At 41.6% G+C, this 12293-nt stretch overlaps 1 protein-coding gene across 2 annotated transcripts in view; it reads right to left on the bottom strand.

The window, feature by feature from the left end:
• Nucleotides 1-12293, bottom strand: part of LOC131234908 (exocyst complex component SEC5B-like) — an 81287-nt gene that overhangs the window by 20235 nt on the left and 48759 nt on the right. For both annotated transcript variants that reach the window (XM_058231904.1, XM_058231903.1), the window contains exons 12-13: nucleotides 11722-11848; nucleotides 11432-11642 (exon numbers count right to left, since the gene is read on the bottom strand). In XM_058231904.1, coding sequence (XP_058087887.1) covers nucleotides 11432-11642; nucleotides 11722-11848 — 338 coding nt within the window. The remainder of the gene's footprint in view (nucleotides 1-11431; nucleotides 11643-11721; nucleotides 11849-12293) is intronic.

The following is a 12293-nucleotide window of genomic DNA, read 5'->3' as shown; positions in this document are numbered from 1 at the left end:
GCCACAGTGTCTTCCAAAAATAGCTAGTAAATCGAACATCACGATCAGACACTATGGTTTTAGGTAACCCATGAAGACGCACCACACCATCAAAAAAAAGACGAGCAACATGAGACGCATCTGACGTCTTCGAACATGGGAGGAAATGCGCCATTTTAGAAAAACGGTCCACAACGACAAAAACGGAATCGTGCTTTTTTATAGTCTTGGGAAGCCCGAGCACGAAGTCCATACTAATGTCCTGCCACGGAGCATGTGGCACTGGCAATGGCGTGTACAGCCCGGTATTTTGCTTTCTTTGCTTTGCCAGCTGACATGTTCGACACTGCCCTAAAACTTTGGCTACGTCTTGCTTGAGGCTTGGCCAATAGAAACGATCTTCCACGAGGGCAATGGTCTTATCACGACCAAAATGGCCAGCTATCCCTCCTGAATGAAGCTCCCAGATGAGGAATTCACGAAGGGACATACGGGGAATACAAAGTCTGTCTCCCTTGAAAAGAAAGCCATCCTTAAGAACATATTCACCAATAATATGCTGGTCACTAGAGAGCGACGCGTAAGTACCCCCAAAATCAGGACATATGGGGTATTCATCTTTCAGTTGCTCAAATCCGACTACCTCTACAATCAAGGAGTTGAGCAACGCCACTCTCCTACTAAGGGCATCCGCTGGTTTGTTTTCAACCCCGGCCTTGTGTTTCAAAACAAACGAATATTCCTAAAGAAACGCTACCCACTTGGCATGCCTTGGGTTGAGTTTCTTCTGAGAATGCAAATATTTCAAAGCCTCATGGTCAGAAAACAAAACGAATTCTTGCGATAGGAGGTAGTGTCGCCAATGTCTCAGGGATTGCACTACCGCATAAAATTCTTTGTCGTAAGTGGAGTATTTTTGTTTTGCCTCATTCAGTTTCTCACTGAAATAGGCCACAGGGTGTCCTTCTTGACTCAACACTCCACCTATACCGACACAAGACGCATCGCACGCTACTAAAAAGACTGTAGAAAAGTCAGGTAGACGCATGACAGGAGCTTCCACCATCTTGCCCTTAATTTCTTTAAAAGCCTTGACGGCGGCTTTAGACCACACAAACTCTCCCTTTTTCATGCACTCGGTAATGGGAGCCATGATCGTGCTAAAACCCCTAATGAACAGATGATAAAAAGTTGCTAGGCCGTGAAAACTTCACACCTCATGAATGTTCCTTGGTTCTGGCCACTCAACTATGGCCCTGACTTTTTCAAGGTCTGCGCGCATCCCTTCAGATGACACTATAAATCCTAAAAACACAACTTGGTTAGACATGAATGCACATTTCTTAAGATTAGCATACAACTTTTCCTTCTTAAGGACACTACAGACCTTCTTTAAATGTTCAAGGTGTGATTCCTTAGTGGTACTATAAATAAGAATATCGTCAAAGTACACCACTAGGAATTTTTCCATGAACGGCCTCAAAGTTTGTGTCATCACCCGCATGAAAGTACTGGGTGCGTTAGTCAAGCCGAAGGGCATGACCAACCACTCATACAGCCCATCTTTCGTCTTAAACGCCGTCTTCCACTCATCTCCTGGGCGTATACGAATTTGGTGATATCCACTCTTGAGGTCTATCTTAGAGAATATAGTGGACCTGGCCATCATGTCAAGCATATCATCAAGTCTAGGCATAGGGAACCTATACTTGACAGTAATTTTGTTTATGGCACGGCTGTCCACACACATGCGCCACGTGCCGTCTTTCTTTGGCGTCAACAATGCAAGCACGGCACACGGGCTCATACTCTCTTGGATGAAACCCTTTTGCAGAAGCTCATCAACTTGCTTCTTCAACTCTGCATGCGCTGCAGGGTTCATCCTGTAGTGAGGAAGGTTCGGTAAAGTAGACCCTGGGACAAGATCAATGGCATGTTGTATGTCCCTCATAGGTGGCAACTCATTCGGTAAGTCTTCAGGAAATACATCACTGTATTCCTTCAAGACCGAGGTCACCTCACAGGGCAACTCTGATGGAACCTCAGGTGTAATTTCTCTAGCCACAAGGGCATACACCATAGAATCCTCTTTAGCCTCTTTTTCAAACTCTCTTGCGCTGATTATATGTAAAGACTTAGGTTTGGATTTCCTCATTTCTCTAGGCTCACTTGCCTTCTCATCCTTCTTCTTCCCTAGTGTATTCTCAGGTGGCATGGGATTAAGTTTGATCTTTTTACCATTATACATAAAAGTACACACATTCGAACGGCCAAAGATCGTGACATCATAATCGAATAGCCACGGTCTACCTAGGATAACATGTCCCACATCCATAGGTAAAACATCACACCACAGGGACTCTTTGTATGACCCAAACTCGATGGGGACTAGACATTGCTGGGTGACAAGTAGGGATGTCTTGTCAACCCAAGAAACTTTATACGGGTCTGGATGAGGTATGGATTTCAGTTTTAAGCGATCTAAGGTGCTAGTGGAAATCACATTCTGACAACTTCCACTGTCCACTATCACCTTACAATTCTTTTCACCACACTTGGCAATAGTGTAGAAGATAGTGCTTCGACGCCAGTCAGCTCTACTTCTAGACTGAGCTAACACACGCCTGACTACTGCAAGCATTGCTTCTCCATCCACTTCTTCATCAGTAAGTCCTCCTTCAGGGTGATACTCTTCAACTTCATAATCACCCTGGTCATCTCCACCCTCGTGGGGCTCGCCTATAACTAAGGCTCTCCCACGGCTCTTCGTAGGACACCGATTAGACATGTGGTCAAGGTTGCCATACTCATAGCACCTCACTTGGCTCATGTTACTAGGACCGGCACCAAGAACCCCTTTGCCCTTGTCCTCCCTAGGCCTAGGCGGAATGGTCGCTTGTGCCCTAGGTTGACTACCAATATTAGGTCTAGTTCCTTGGGAACTAGATCTAGCACTGGAGTCTCGGGACTCAAAACGACGAACGACAGGAGCCTTCAGATATTGCTCTAACTCCTGCACGGCTTGATATGCTTCATCTAAGTCCGTTAAGGGCCGAGTAATAAGCTCGCGCTGAAGATCCGCACAAAGGCCCGTCTTGAAACGCGAGAGCGTTACTAGAGGGTCTTCTCGGATATCACATCGCATCACATACTCTTCAAATTTAGCGATTTAGTCAGCGGCAGGCATTGACCCTTGGCGTAAGGATTGCCATTGGTCAAGGAGCTTCTGACGGTATGAGAGAGGAAGGTACTTCTCCTTTAACTTCTCTTTCATCTCATACCAATGTGTGATAGGGGCTCTACCAACTCTCTCTATCCTACGCTCGTGTTAGTCCAGAAGAACTTGGCTTGACCCACAAGTTTCATCTTAGCAAACCGCATTTGACGGTTTTCTGACATGTCATACCACTCAAAGTAGTGGTCCATGTCAGCAACCCAGTCAAGGAACACCTTGGGATCCAAGCGTCCATCAAAACTCGGGGCCTCAACTCTCACACTCTTCATCGCACGCTCATCTGGATCATAACGGCCTTGATGACCACATGTGGCTCGTGCCTCTCGCACCACACCACGACCGTTACCACGATCTCTATCCTCACTACCACCACGTGTGACAGCGCGTTCTTCAATGATTCCTTCCACTTGGGAGTGCGCATCTTCCCCTACAGTGGGGTTTTCCTTTTGGGACGCCTCTAGTTGCTCCACCTTAGTCATGGTAGTGGTAATTTGGTTCTCAAGGCGGGCAAACTCACGCCTTTGACCTACTTCTAGAGCTATTATCTTTTGTATCAATTGAGCAAGTTGCTCAGATAACTGCTCGTTATTCATGGTAGGTTGAAGTCCGAAACCTCTACCTCTTCTCGTGGGCATACAATGAAGACTTGAACCAAACTCTACCTAACTAGACTACTAGGTGTTATGACTTTCAAGATGAATGCGATGAATGCAAAACTACTATGAACTGACACAATTAAGTTGAAACAGGAAACAACTCAAATCTGAAAATTTTCCAGATTAGAAACTTTCTAAAATTCGAAAGTTTCTAAAATTGAAAACTTTCTAAACCTGGAACTTTCCTAAGTTAAACCTAAAAATCAAAACCCTAATTTGATAACTCGATCTAGACAAAAACCATGCAAGCCTAGGCTTTGATACCAAATTTGACGCAGGACAGCCCTAATTATGATGCATGCTCATGGACACAATTAAACAGCAGAAATAAAAGGAATAAATGATCTAAAATTCTAACAGTAATCATCATAAATGAGAAAATCATAAAGGAAACATGCAATGGAGCGGGCCATCACTACAACCATGGGTTATGGAATTCAATTACTACTTGGGTTGGATCCGGCGAGGGATGAGACCTCCCGATCTTGCATGGTCACACCCAATCGATCAATGAAGATCACTAGTCCGAAGAACCAAGAAGTTTCTCGGATTAGGGATTTGAGAATTTGGAGATTTAGGATTTAGATCGGTTCTCAAGATTTTGATCGAAGAAGGATTAGCCAAAACTGGAAAATAGAAGGAAGAAAATTATTACCTTGAAGAAGTTGGAGGGGCACAAGAAGAAATTAGAAGAAGAAGATCAAGGGGAGAGAAGAAGCACCATTAGAGAGAAGAGAGGAAGGAGGCAACCAAAGGGTTTGCTTTTCATTAATCAATAGTTGAAATTCGAGTTTAGGGCTTTACCCCACTTAAATAAGCAAATAAAGACATAAAATTACTAAAATACCCCTAGGATAAGCAAATAAAGATATAAGATTACTAAAAGACCCCTAACTAAGTCAAAAAACGCGCAAATGACATAAGTATGGGAAAGTTTGGGCGTTCGGTCTTCTTTCTCCAATCTTCCTTCACATGTGTCTTCCCTAAGTGGGGTCTTCTATATGTCCAATCACATGTGAAAGGTCTTCAGCTCCTCAATATTCGCCTATCCACAAGGACGGCACTTGTGGTTGGCGCTTTCTTCATTGGTACACCTTGAATGCACCTGTGTCCGCATCAGATTGGGGTCAAACTGGGTGCATGTGACATGCAAATTTATAGGACATACCAAAGTCCATGAGGGTGAGGAGCACTATCCGAAGTTGGAGAGGAAATGAATGACAATAAAATATAAAAAAGTGGGGAGAAGAAAGAGAAGAAAAAGAGAAAATCCCTTATGTTCGTCTCTTCATCCTTTCCACATGATCCACTCATCGAAAAACTCTCATTACATGCTTTTGATCACAGCCTTATAGTGTGATCAAAAGGTGGCTCTCTCATCTCTCCTTCATTAGAGATAGATCAAGGGGAGACTTTCACAAAAGTCGAACACCCTTTCAAAGCATCAAAAGGTAACATCCTGACCAAATGTTCTTATCTTTTATAAATTAAAGTTGAATTACATGGGAATCCTATTTTAATTAATTAAAATAAGTATTCCCAAAAAGTTCCGCTTAAGCCTTTCTTTAAATTGCACTAAAATGTTCACAACACATTCCAACATGGTGCAATGTGCAAGATCCACTTGGTAGCTACCATAGCCCAAAATTCAGGCTGGTCCACTCATCACATGGATTATCCATGCTTTAAAAAAAAACAAAAAAAAAAAAAAAAAAAAGATGACCAACCTATATCCAACATACATTTATCACCCAGTGTCACCCACCTAAAAAATAAACCTTGGTTTATGGGTTAGGGCATGCTTAAAGTGACTTCCACTCGATGTGTAGCCCAAACCATACAAACATGAGCCAAAATCTCTTCTTCAAAATCTCCTTGCACAAACTACCTTAGTGTCTCTCCTCCATGACATGTGCTAAATACATTGTCTAAGGTGTAACATAATGGTTTTCCTTTCTACAAGGCCACTTTTAGTTCAAGAGCTTATATGTGCAAAACACCTTCCCCCTTGTCATTTAACCATACAAATGGAGCTAAGAAAAGGTTCTAATACAATTTTAGCAGCTATGTAGAATTCTATCTCAAGTATGACTTGAAAGATCTTCCAAATGCATTGGCATGTTTGTTTCCAATGACAATGACCCTCTCTCAATGCTCTTAGAAAGAACAATGATCGAGCATGCATGATGAGGACACCACATCACGTATGCCTTTGCGTACATATCAGAGGAGGAGGCGGGCCCCAATTTCTCTGTGGCTAGGCAAGTATCTGTGTTGAAGACCCCAGAGTGCATGCACGAGCATCTAGAGGACCCCACACTGGGAAGATGCACATGGGTTGTTATAAGGAGTGAGTTGGACAGTTGGATTTGAGGGATGCGACGATCGGACCGTTGGATCTCATGGATTACATGATCGGGACATTGATCCTAGGCCATTTTTGTCATCATAGGACATGTTTTAGGATCTAGTTTATGTTTGATTTATGCTTTGAACACTTTATGAGTGGCTTTATATGTTCTCTTAGACTGGGGTTATTTTGGTTATAAGTCATAAAACAGGATATATTTTGTAATTTTCGAAAGTTCGTAAGACTGTAGAAAGGGGAGGGGGGGAGCTCCCTGATGTTGATTTTGCTTATGAAGAGAGAGAGAGAGAGAGAGAGAGAGAGAGAGAGAGAGAGATCTTGTTTTCTCTTTAATCTTCATGTGATGTGAGGATATCTTCCATGTGATTTGGAAGGAAGATCGGTGCAAAGCCTATCTTCACCAATGAAAGTGCGAAGCTTCCTTTTATCCCCACATTCATATCTCTTCATCAACAATCAAGGTATTTCTTCAAGTTCCTTCTTTTCATATTCCCCTTTTCTCCAAAATCCTTCTGATTCTCCTCATTTACACCATCCTCCACAAGCCGAACTTTGGAACCAAAAACCCAACCCTACCTAGCCCACACGTGTGACGGTACGACCACACGTGGGAACCCATAGTGTTGGTTGTATGGTACCATCCATTGTCTCTTTTGGCATTCCACTACCCTTACAACAAAACCCCATTCATTCCTACCTATAAACCTTAACCCTAACCCTAAATCCCAAATCTACCCATTTTCCCCAAATTCACAAACCCTAGATTCTCAAATCCTTCGATTAACTTCAAATCCCTAAATTCCCTACATCCAAAACCCTAATTCTCATCTCCTAATACCTAAATCATTTGATCCCTTGGACCTAATTTCACCCTTTTCTCCAAGTTTCCCCAACCCTAGCTTCACCCACACCCAAATCTAGTAAACCCTAGGTAGTATTAGACCTTCCCCTCTACAATAGACCTAACCTTATCCTATTTGGATGTTTCTAAATCTGTTAGATTCTAGTTTCTCATGTTTACTGGTCTTGCAGGATGACGCTTGGCAACTTAGGCTTAAACTATGCATGTTTTCCTCTTAGAATCTTGATATTTGTGATGATGTTAGCAAGATTTGTAGTTTTCATTAATTAATTTAATTTTACTTATCAATCTTTCACAATATTTGAGTTCATGCATTGGTCTTGTATCAATGCATAAAGTTCACTGGCTTCATCTTGAATAATTCTTTCTCCAGCTTTAACCCAAGAAATGTTGCTCTCAGTCCATGATGGAGGAGAAGCTAGCACCAATATCAACAATGGCAATTGGCAAGGGTTGGCTTCCCACAAATGTCCTCGTCTTAGTTGCAAGAACCTTCTACCAAGGTGCTAATGCCTCTCACAATTTAAAATCTCACTCCTAATTCCTAGGCATTCAGATTCTTTTACATCTTGAATTATTCATACCATGCAACAAAGTTTGGCATGCCTCAATCTTCTCTTAGTTGCAAGATCCTGGCATGCCTCAATCTTCTCTTAGTTGCAAGAACCTTCTGCCGAGCTGTTAGAGCCTCCTGCATTTCAAAATCTCACTCTACTTAGGCATTCCCACACATAAATTTGTAAACTCTTTGTGCAACAAAGGTTGAAGTGCATCAATCCCCAAAATGAGATCTCTAGCTTCTCAATTCCTCGCACCTTGATGGCATTAAATAACCTTTGTGCAGATATTTGAGGTTCATCTTCTTCATCCTTCTTTGTGCTAGGGTAGCTTGTGAAGCAGTTGGAGGACAGTTCAACAAGAAATTCATCACCCTCTGTGGGCCTTCACGAAATAAGGAACAGATTTGGGGCAATGAGAGAGAATTAGAGCCCAAATTCAACTACTCCACATGAGGTTATCATTCCCGTGAGTCTTACTCTTTCTAGATTTATAACTATTCTCGTTAAGAGGATAATGCAAGGGCATTTTCACACCGAGTTCATGGGGTGACCTGTGGGATGTGGGGGCACACTCGGGGTGGGTGGCCCGTGTGAGGCGAGACCCGTGTGATGTGGGCCCATGTGAAGCGGGGTCCATGAGGGGGGTTGGGCCGAGGACCTGACCCATGTGATGTGGGACCTAGGCTATGAGATAAAGGGATTGATTCGCCACGCTCCACCAATTAGAGCTTTTAGAGCAAGTGGTTAGTTGTCCTACATCAGAGGAGTGTTTGATGGTAAAATAAGTCAAGCACTTAGATGCATCTTGAGTTACCACAGGGTCCTGGAACGAGTCTTCAATGGCATGGTGTTTAAAACATTCCAAAAGTTAGAAATAACTTTTCCATCATAAACAAGTCCTTGATGTTTAGAATGGGATTCAATAATATCTTCACATACTATCATTCTTCCGCTCTTTGTTTGAGCTGTTGAGCCTCCTTAGGTTCTGTCATGCTATGATTTACACATTCTCTAGGAGTGATTGCTTCCTAAATGCTTCTTGAGATCCTTCGATAAGTCAATGTCATAACATCTGCACTAAAATCCCCGTAATGGATGCATAAGCAGACTTTCTTTTTTCATAGCCAACTATTTCAGACCTATTATTCATTTTTTTCCCAAGTCAATATACAAGTGGGAAGCGGGAGTGGGAGCACAAGTCTGAAGCATCATTCAAAGCAGGAGTGGCGCCTAATTAAAGGATCACAAGTCTGAAGCATCATTCAAAGCAGGAGTGGCACCTAATTTAAGGATCACACAACTAAGTTTCCAAAGATCTAACAAGAAAAGAGTGACTGAAAAGGCCATCAAAATATAAGAGAAACAGAAAATGAAAACAACACCTCAATACAACTGATCAATGAGCTTCAAGAGTGTGATTCCCACAAAACGTCAATTTGTTCCAATTTTCACCGTACAAAAATTCCTAGATGTCTCTGAGTTCACTAGCTACGATTGAGGTAGTCATGGTTTTTTACTTGGAGGCTTTACAACATGAAACGCTTCAAAAAATAAATAAATAAAAATCATTGAAAATTTTAAGACCAGATATTTTGGGTAGGGCATCCTCTTGATAACTTGTTAATTCAACTAGCTACCCAAGTAACATCACCCGCCTTTATCCATACCTGGGACAAGTCAGCACATCACTTCTAGGTGGAGTTAGAGACAAAAAGAGCATGCAATTTTTTTTTCTTTTGTTTAAAAAATAACAAAAAAGATAAAGGAAAAAAAAAAAAAAATAGAGAAGAAGAAGAAGCAAGACTATAAGTTACACGGGAGGTAATAGTGCCCAGTCCAACACATACTTTTAAGAGGTGCCCACCGATACAACTAAAACCACTAATGTTTCCAATACTGGTAAGACTGAATTTGCCAAAGATTCAGAACAAAAGAGAACAAGCAGCGGACAAAAATACATAGATGAGGATAGAGGAACTCCGAAAAAGAGAGATTGAAATTATATGAGTATCCAAGAAAATGATGTGTCAAGAAAAGATGACATGTTGATGGTACGAATAATTTGGCTTGTGAACCCTCTCTGCTACTTCTTGGCAAAAGACAAGAAAAGAAAGATAACAAAAATGAAGAATGTGGCCTTGATCTTCAAAATCAATGCTTTCACAATCACTTTCAGGCCAACAAGATGCTTTTCACATGTGTTTGTGTGTAAACACAGCAAGTACACCCACACATATTAATATAAACAATACACACATCTATTTTAGATACACACCATCATCATCATCTAATCCCTATTGTCAGTGTTTGTGTTTATAGAGAAAGAGAGAGGCTCATCTCTGACCAGTTGGCCACAAAGTCACCATATAACCAGTGGACAAGCTCTACCATGTCATGCATGTGAAATCCAACCATCCAATAGGTTGGCCCCACAAGTAAGTACGGGGCTCAAGACACGGGTTGGTGGGTAAGGGACTTCATTATATAGGGTGTCGGGTTTGTGGAAAGCAGTTGCTAGGGTGGCTCCTAAGTTTAAAGAAGTGATTTCTTTCTCTCTTAGAGATGGTGAAAGGATTCGTTTTTGGGAGGTGTGGATGGATAACTCTTGACAGAGTTTCCAAGGTTAGCTTGGCTATCTCCGGAAAGGGATATTCCTATTGCTCATTGTTTCACTACTTATAGAGATATAGTTGTCTAGCCTCCCTCTTGCAGTAGGAATTTGTCATATAAGGAAGCAACGATTTCATCGGGCTTCTGGAATGTCTTCATTATTGCTCTCCTTCCTTGAATGAAAGGGATGCGAAGGTGTGGAATAAAGACAAGTCAGGCCAATTTTCGGTTCGCTTTGTCTACAAGATGCTTCGGAGACCTATGACGAGAGAGAAGAGCTAAACTTCCTATATTTGGTTTTATGGCACCTTCCTAGGATCTTGGCTTTTGTGTGGTTGGTGGGTAGGAAGAGGGTGCTCATTGCTCACAATTGATAACCTCCAAGGAAGGTCGTCAGTGTTTCCCAACATTACCATGATGTGCATGAATAATGTGGAGTCAGTTAATCATCTCTTCATTCATTGCCCTCTTGTTAAAAAGGTGTGGGAGAGCTTCTTCGTTATTCTTAAAATTTAGTCCGGGGTCTATTGAAGACCTTCTCTTGGCTTGGCATGGAGATGGGGCAAGGAAGAAGGATGGTATGAGGACTAGTCTTGATGACTGTCTTATGGGCTATTTGGGGGAAGAGGAACAACCGGTGCTTTCAGAATGTGAGTGGGTGAGTTTAAGGTGGCCAGACCAGTTAAGCGAGATGTGGTGGAATGGGCCTCTTGTCTAAAGGTCATTGATGTTTGTAATTTATCTTATTTATTTGGGCTGTAGTTACTGTTTCCACCTTTGATTTTTCTTTGGCATTCTCTTTTAATAAAAGTTTCATTACCTTAAAAAAATAAAAAAGGCTGGCCCGCCGTCACAATCACCTGATGCAAAAAGAATCAGCCTGATCCAATCATTAGATGGGCCACACCAAAGAACAAAATGACTAGCTGCTAAAATAATTAGGAAATATAAGTGTGGCCCCACCCATATCAGCATGAGGTGATCCTTATGGTGGTGCCAGCCTTTTGGACAGGTTGGATTTCACACCAATAGCCTGATGGCCAACCTTTTTTTGCATAAAGTGATTCTCATAATAAGCTTTAGAGAGGTTAAGAAGCAGATCTATAAATCAAAACGACGTCCAAATATACTTTTCTATAGAAGCACACATTAAGGACTTACAAATTGATCTGATCCATTGCTGAGACTGTCATTGAATGGAAGGCAAAAGGCATGAATGATATTGTGTATGGAGATTGATTCCTCTCAAGAACTGATATAGGCATCCACAATTCCTCTTTAGATATTTCCTCCGTTGTTGCCCGCATCCATGAGCAGAGCCTTATTATGTAGATCTTCGTGATTTCCATATGAAGTGTGCGCAGGATTCTAACTGGTAGAGTTAGAAAATATCCTAAGAATAAAGTCAATCTAAAAAGATGAAATACTGCAGAAAATGAACTTTTAACTACCAGCACTAGGAGGAGCAGACTCTTTCCCTTCAATAGCCTGATACGATTTAGAAATCTCCTTTATGGCATCACTCATGTATGGGCAAAGAATATTTGCTTGTTCAAAATCTTGAAACGTGCTGTGGACCTGCATTAGGAACAATTATTTGTATCAATTGCCATCTGATCCACTTAGATGAATGTAAGAACAAGGGTAGAACTGAGTACAGAATCCCAAGAGATAAAAATAGCTCATAACTTAACCTAAGCGAGAGTGTGCTACTTGGAAGCTAGAAAATGAAACTTCCTTTAGTTGACTGAGAGAATGTAGATGTAAAGATTAGAATATCAAAGTTTCTTTAGTTGACTGGGAAATGGTAAATTACTGGTAACAATCATGTAAAGCAGTCAAAGTAGCTAGGACAAGGCCGCTGCTGCTGCCACTACTTTTCTTTTTTCTTTTTCCTTTTTGTTCTTTCTTTTTTTTGAGAGGTAACAACATTTTATTGAAAAGCCACAAAAGCAGTCAAAGTAGTGGTAGCAGTGGCCGCTACTACTGCCACTGCTCCCACTGCTACTACTATAAACCATCT

The sequence above is a fragment of the Magnolia sinica genome, chromosome 19 (genome assembly GCF_029962835.1).
Source record: "Magnolia sinica isolate HGM2019 chromosome 19, MsV1, whole genome shotgun sequence".
Classification (NCBI taxonomy): domain Eukaryota; kingdom Viridiplantae; phylum Streptophyta; class Magnoliopsida; order Magnoliales; family Magnoliaceae; genus Magnolia; species Magnolia sinica.
This window is presented reverse-complemented; position numbering and strand designations above follow the sequence as displayed.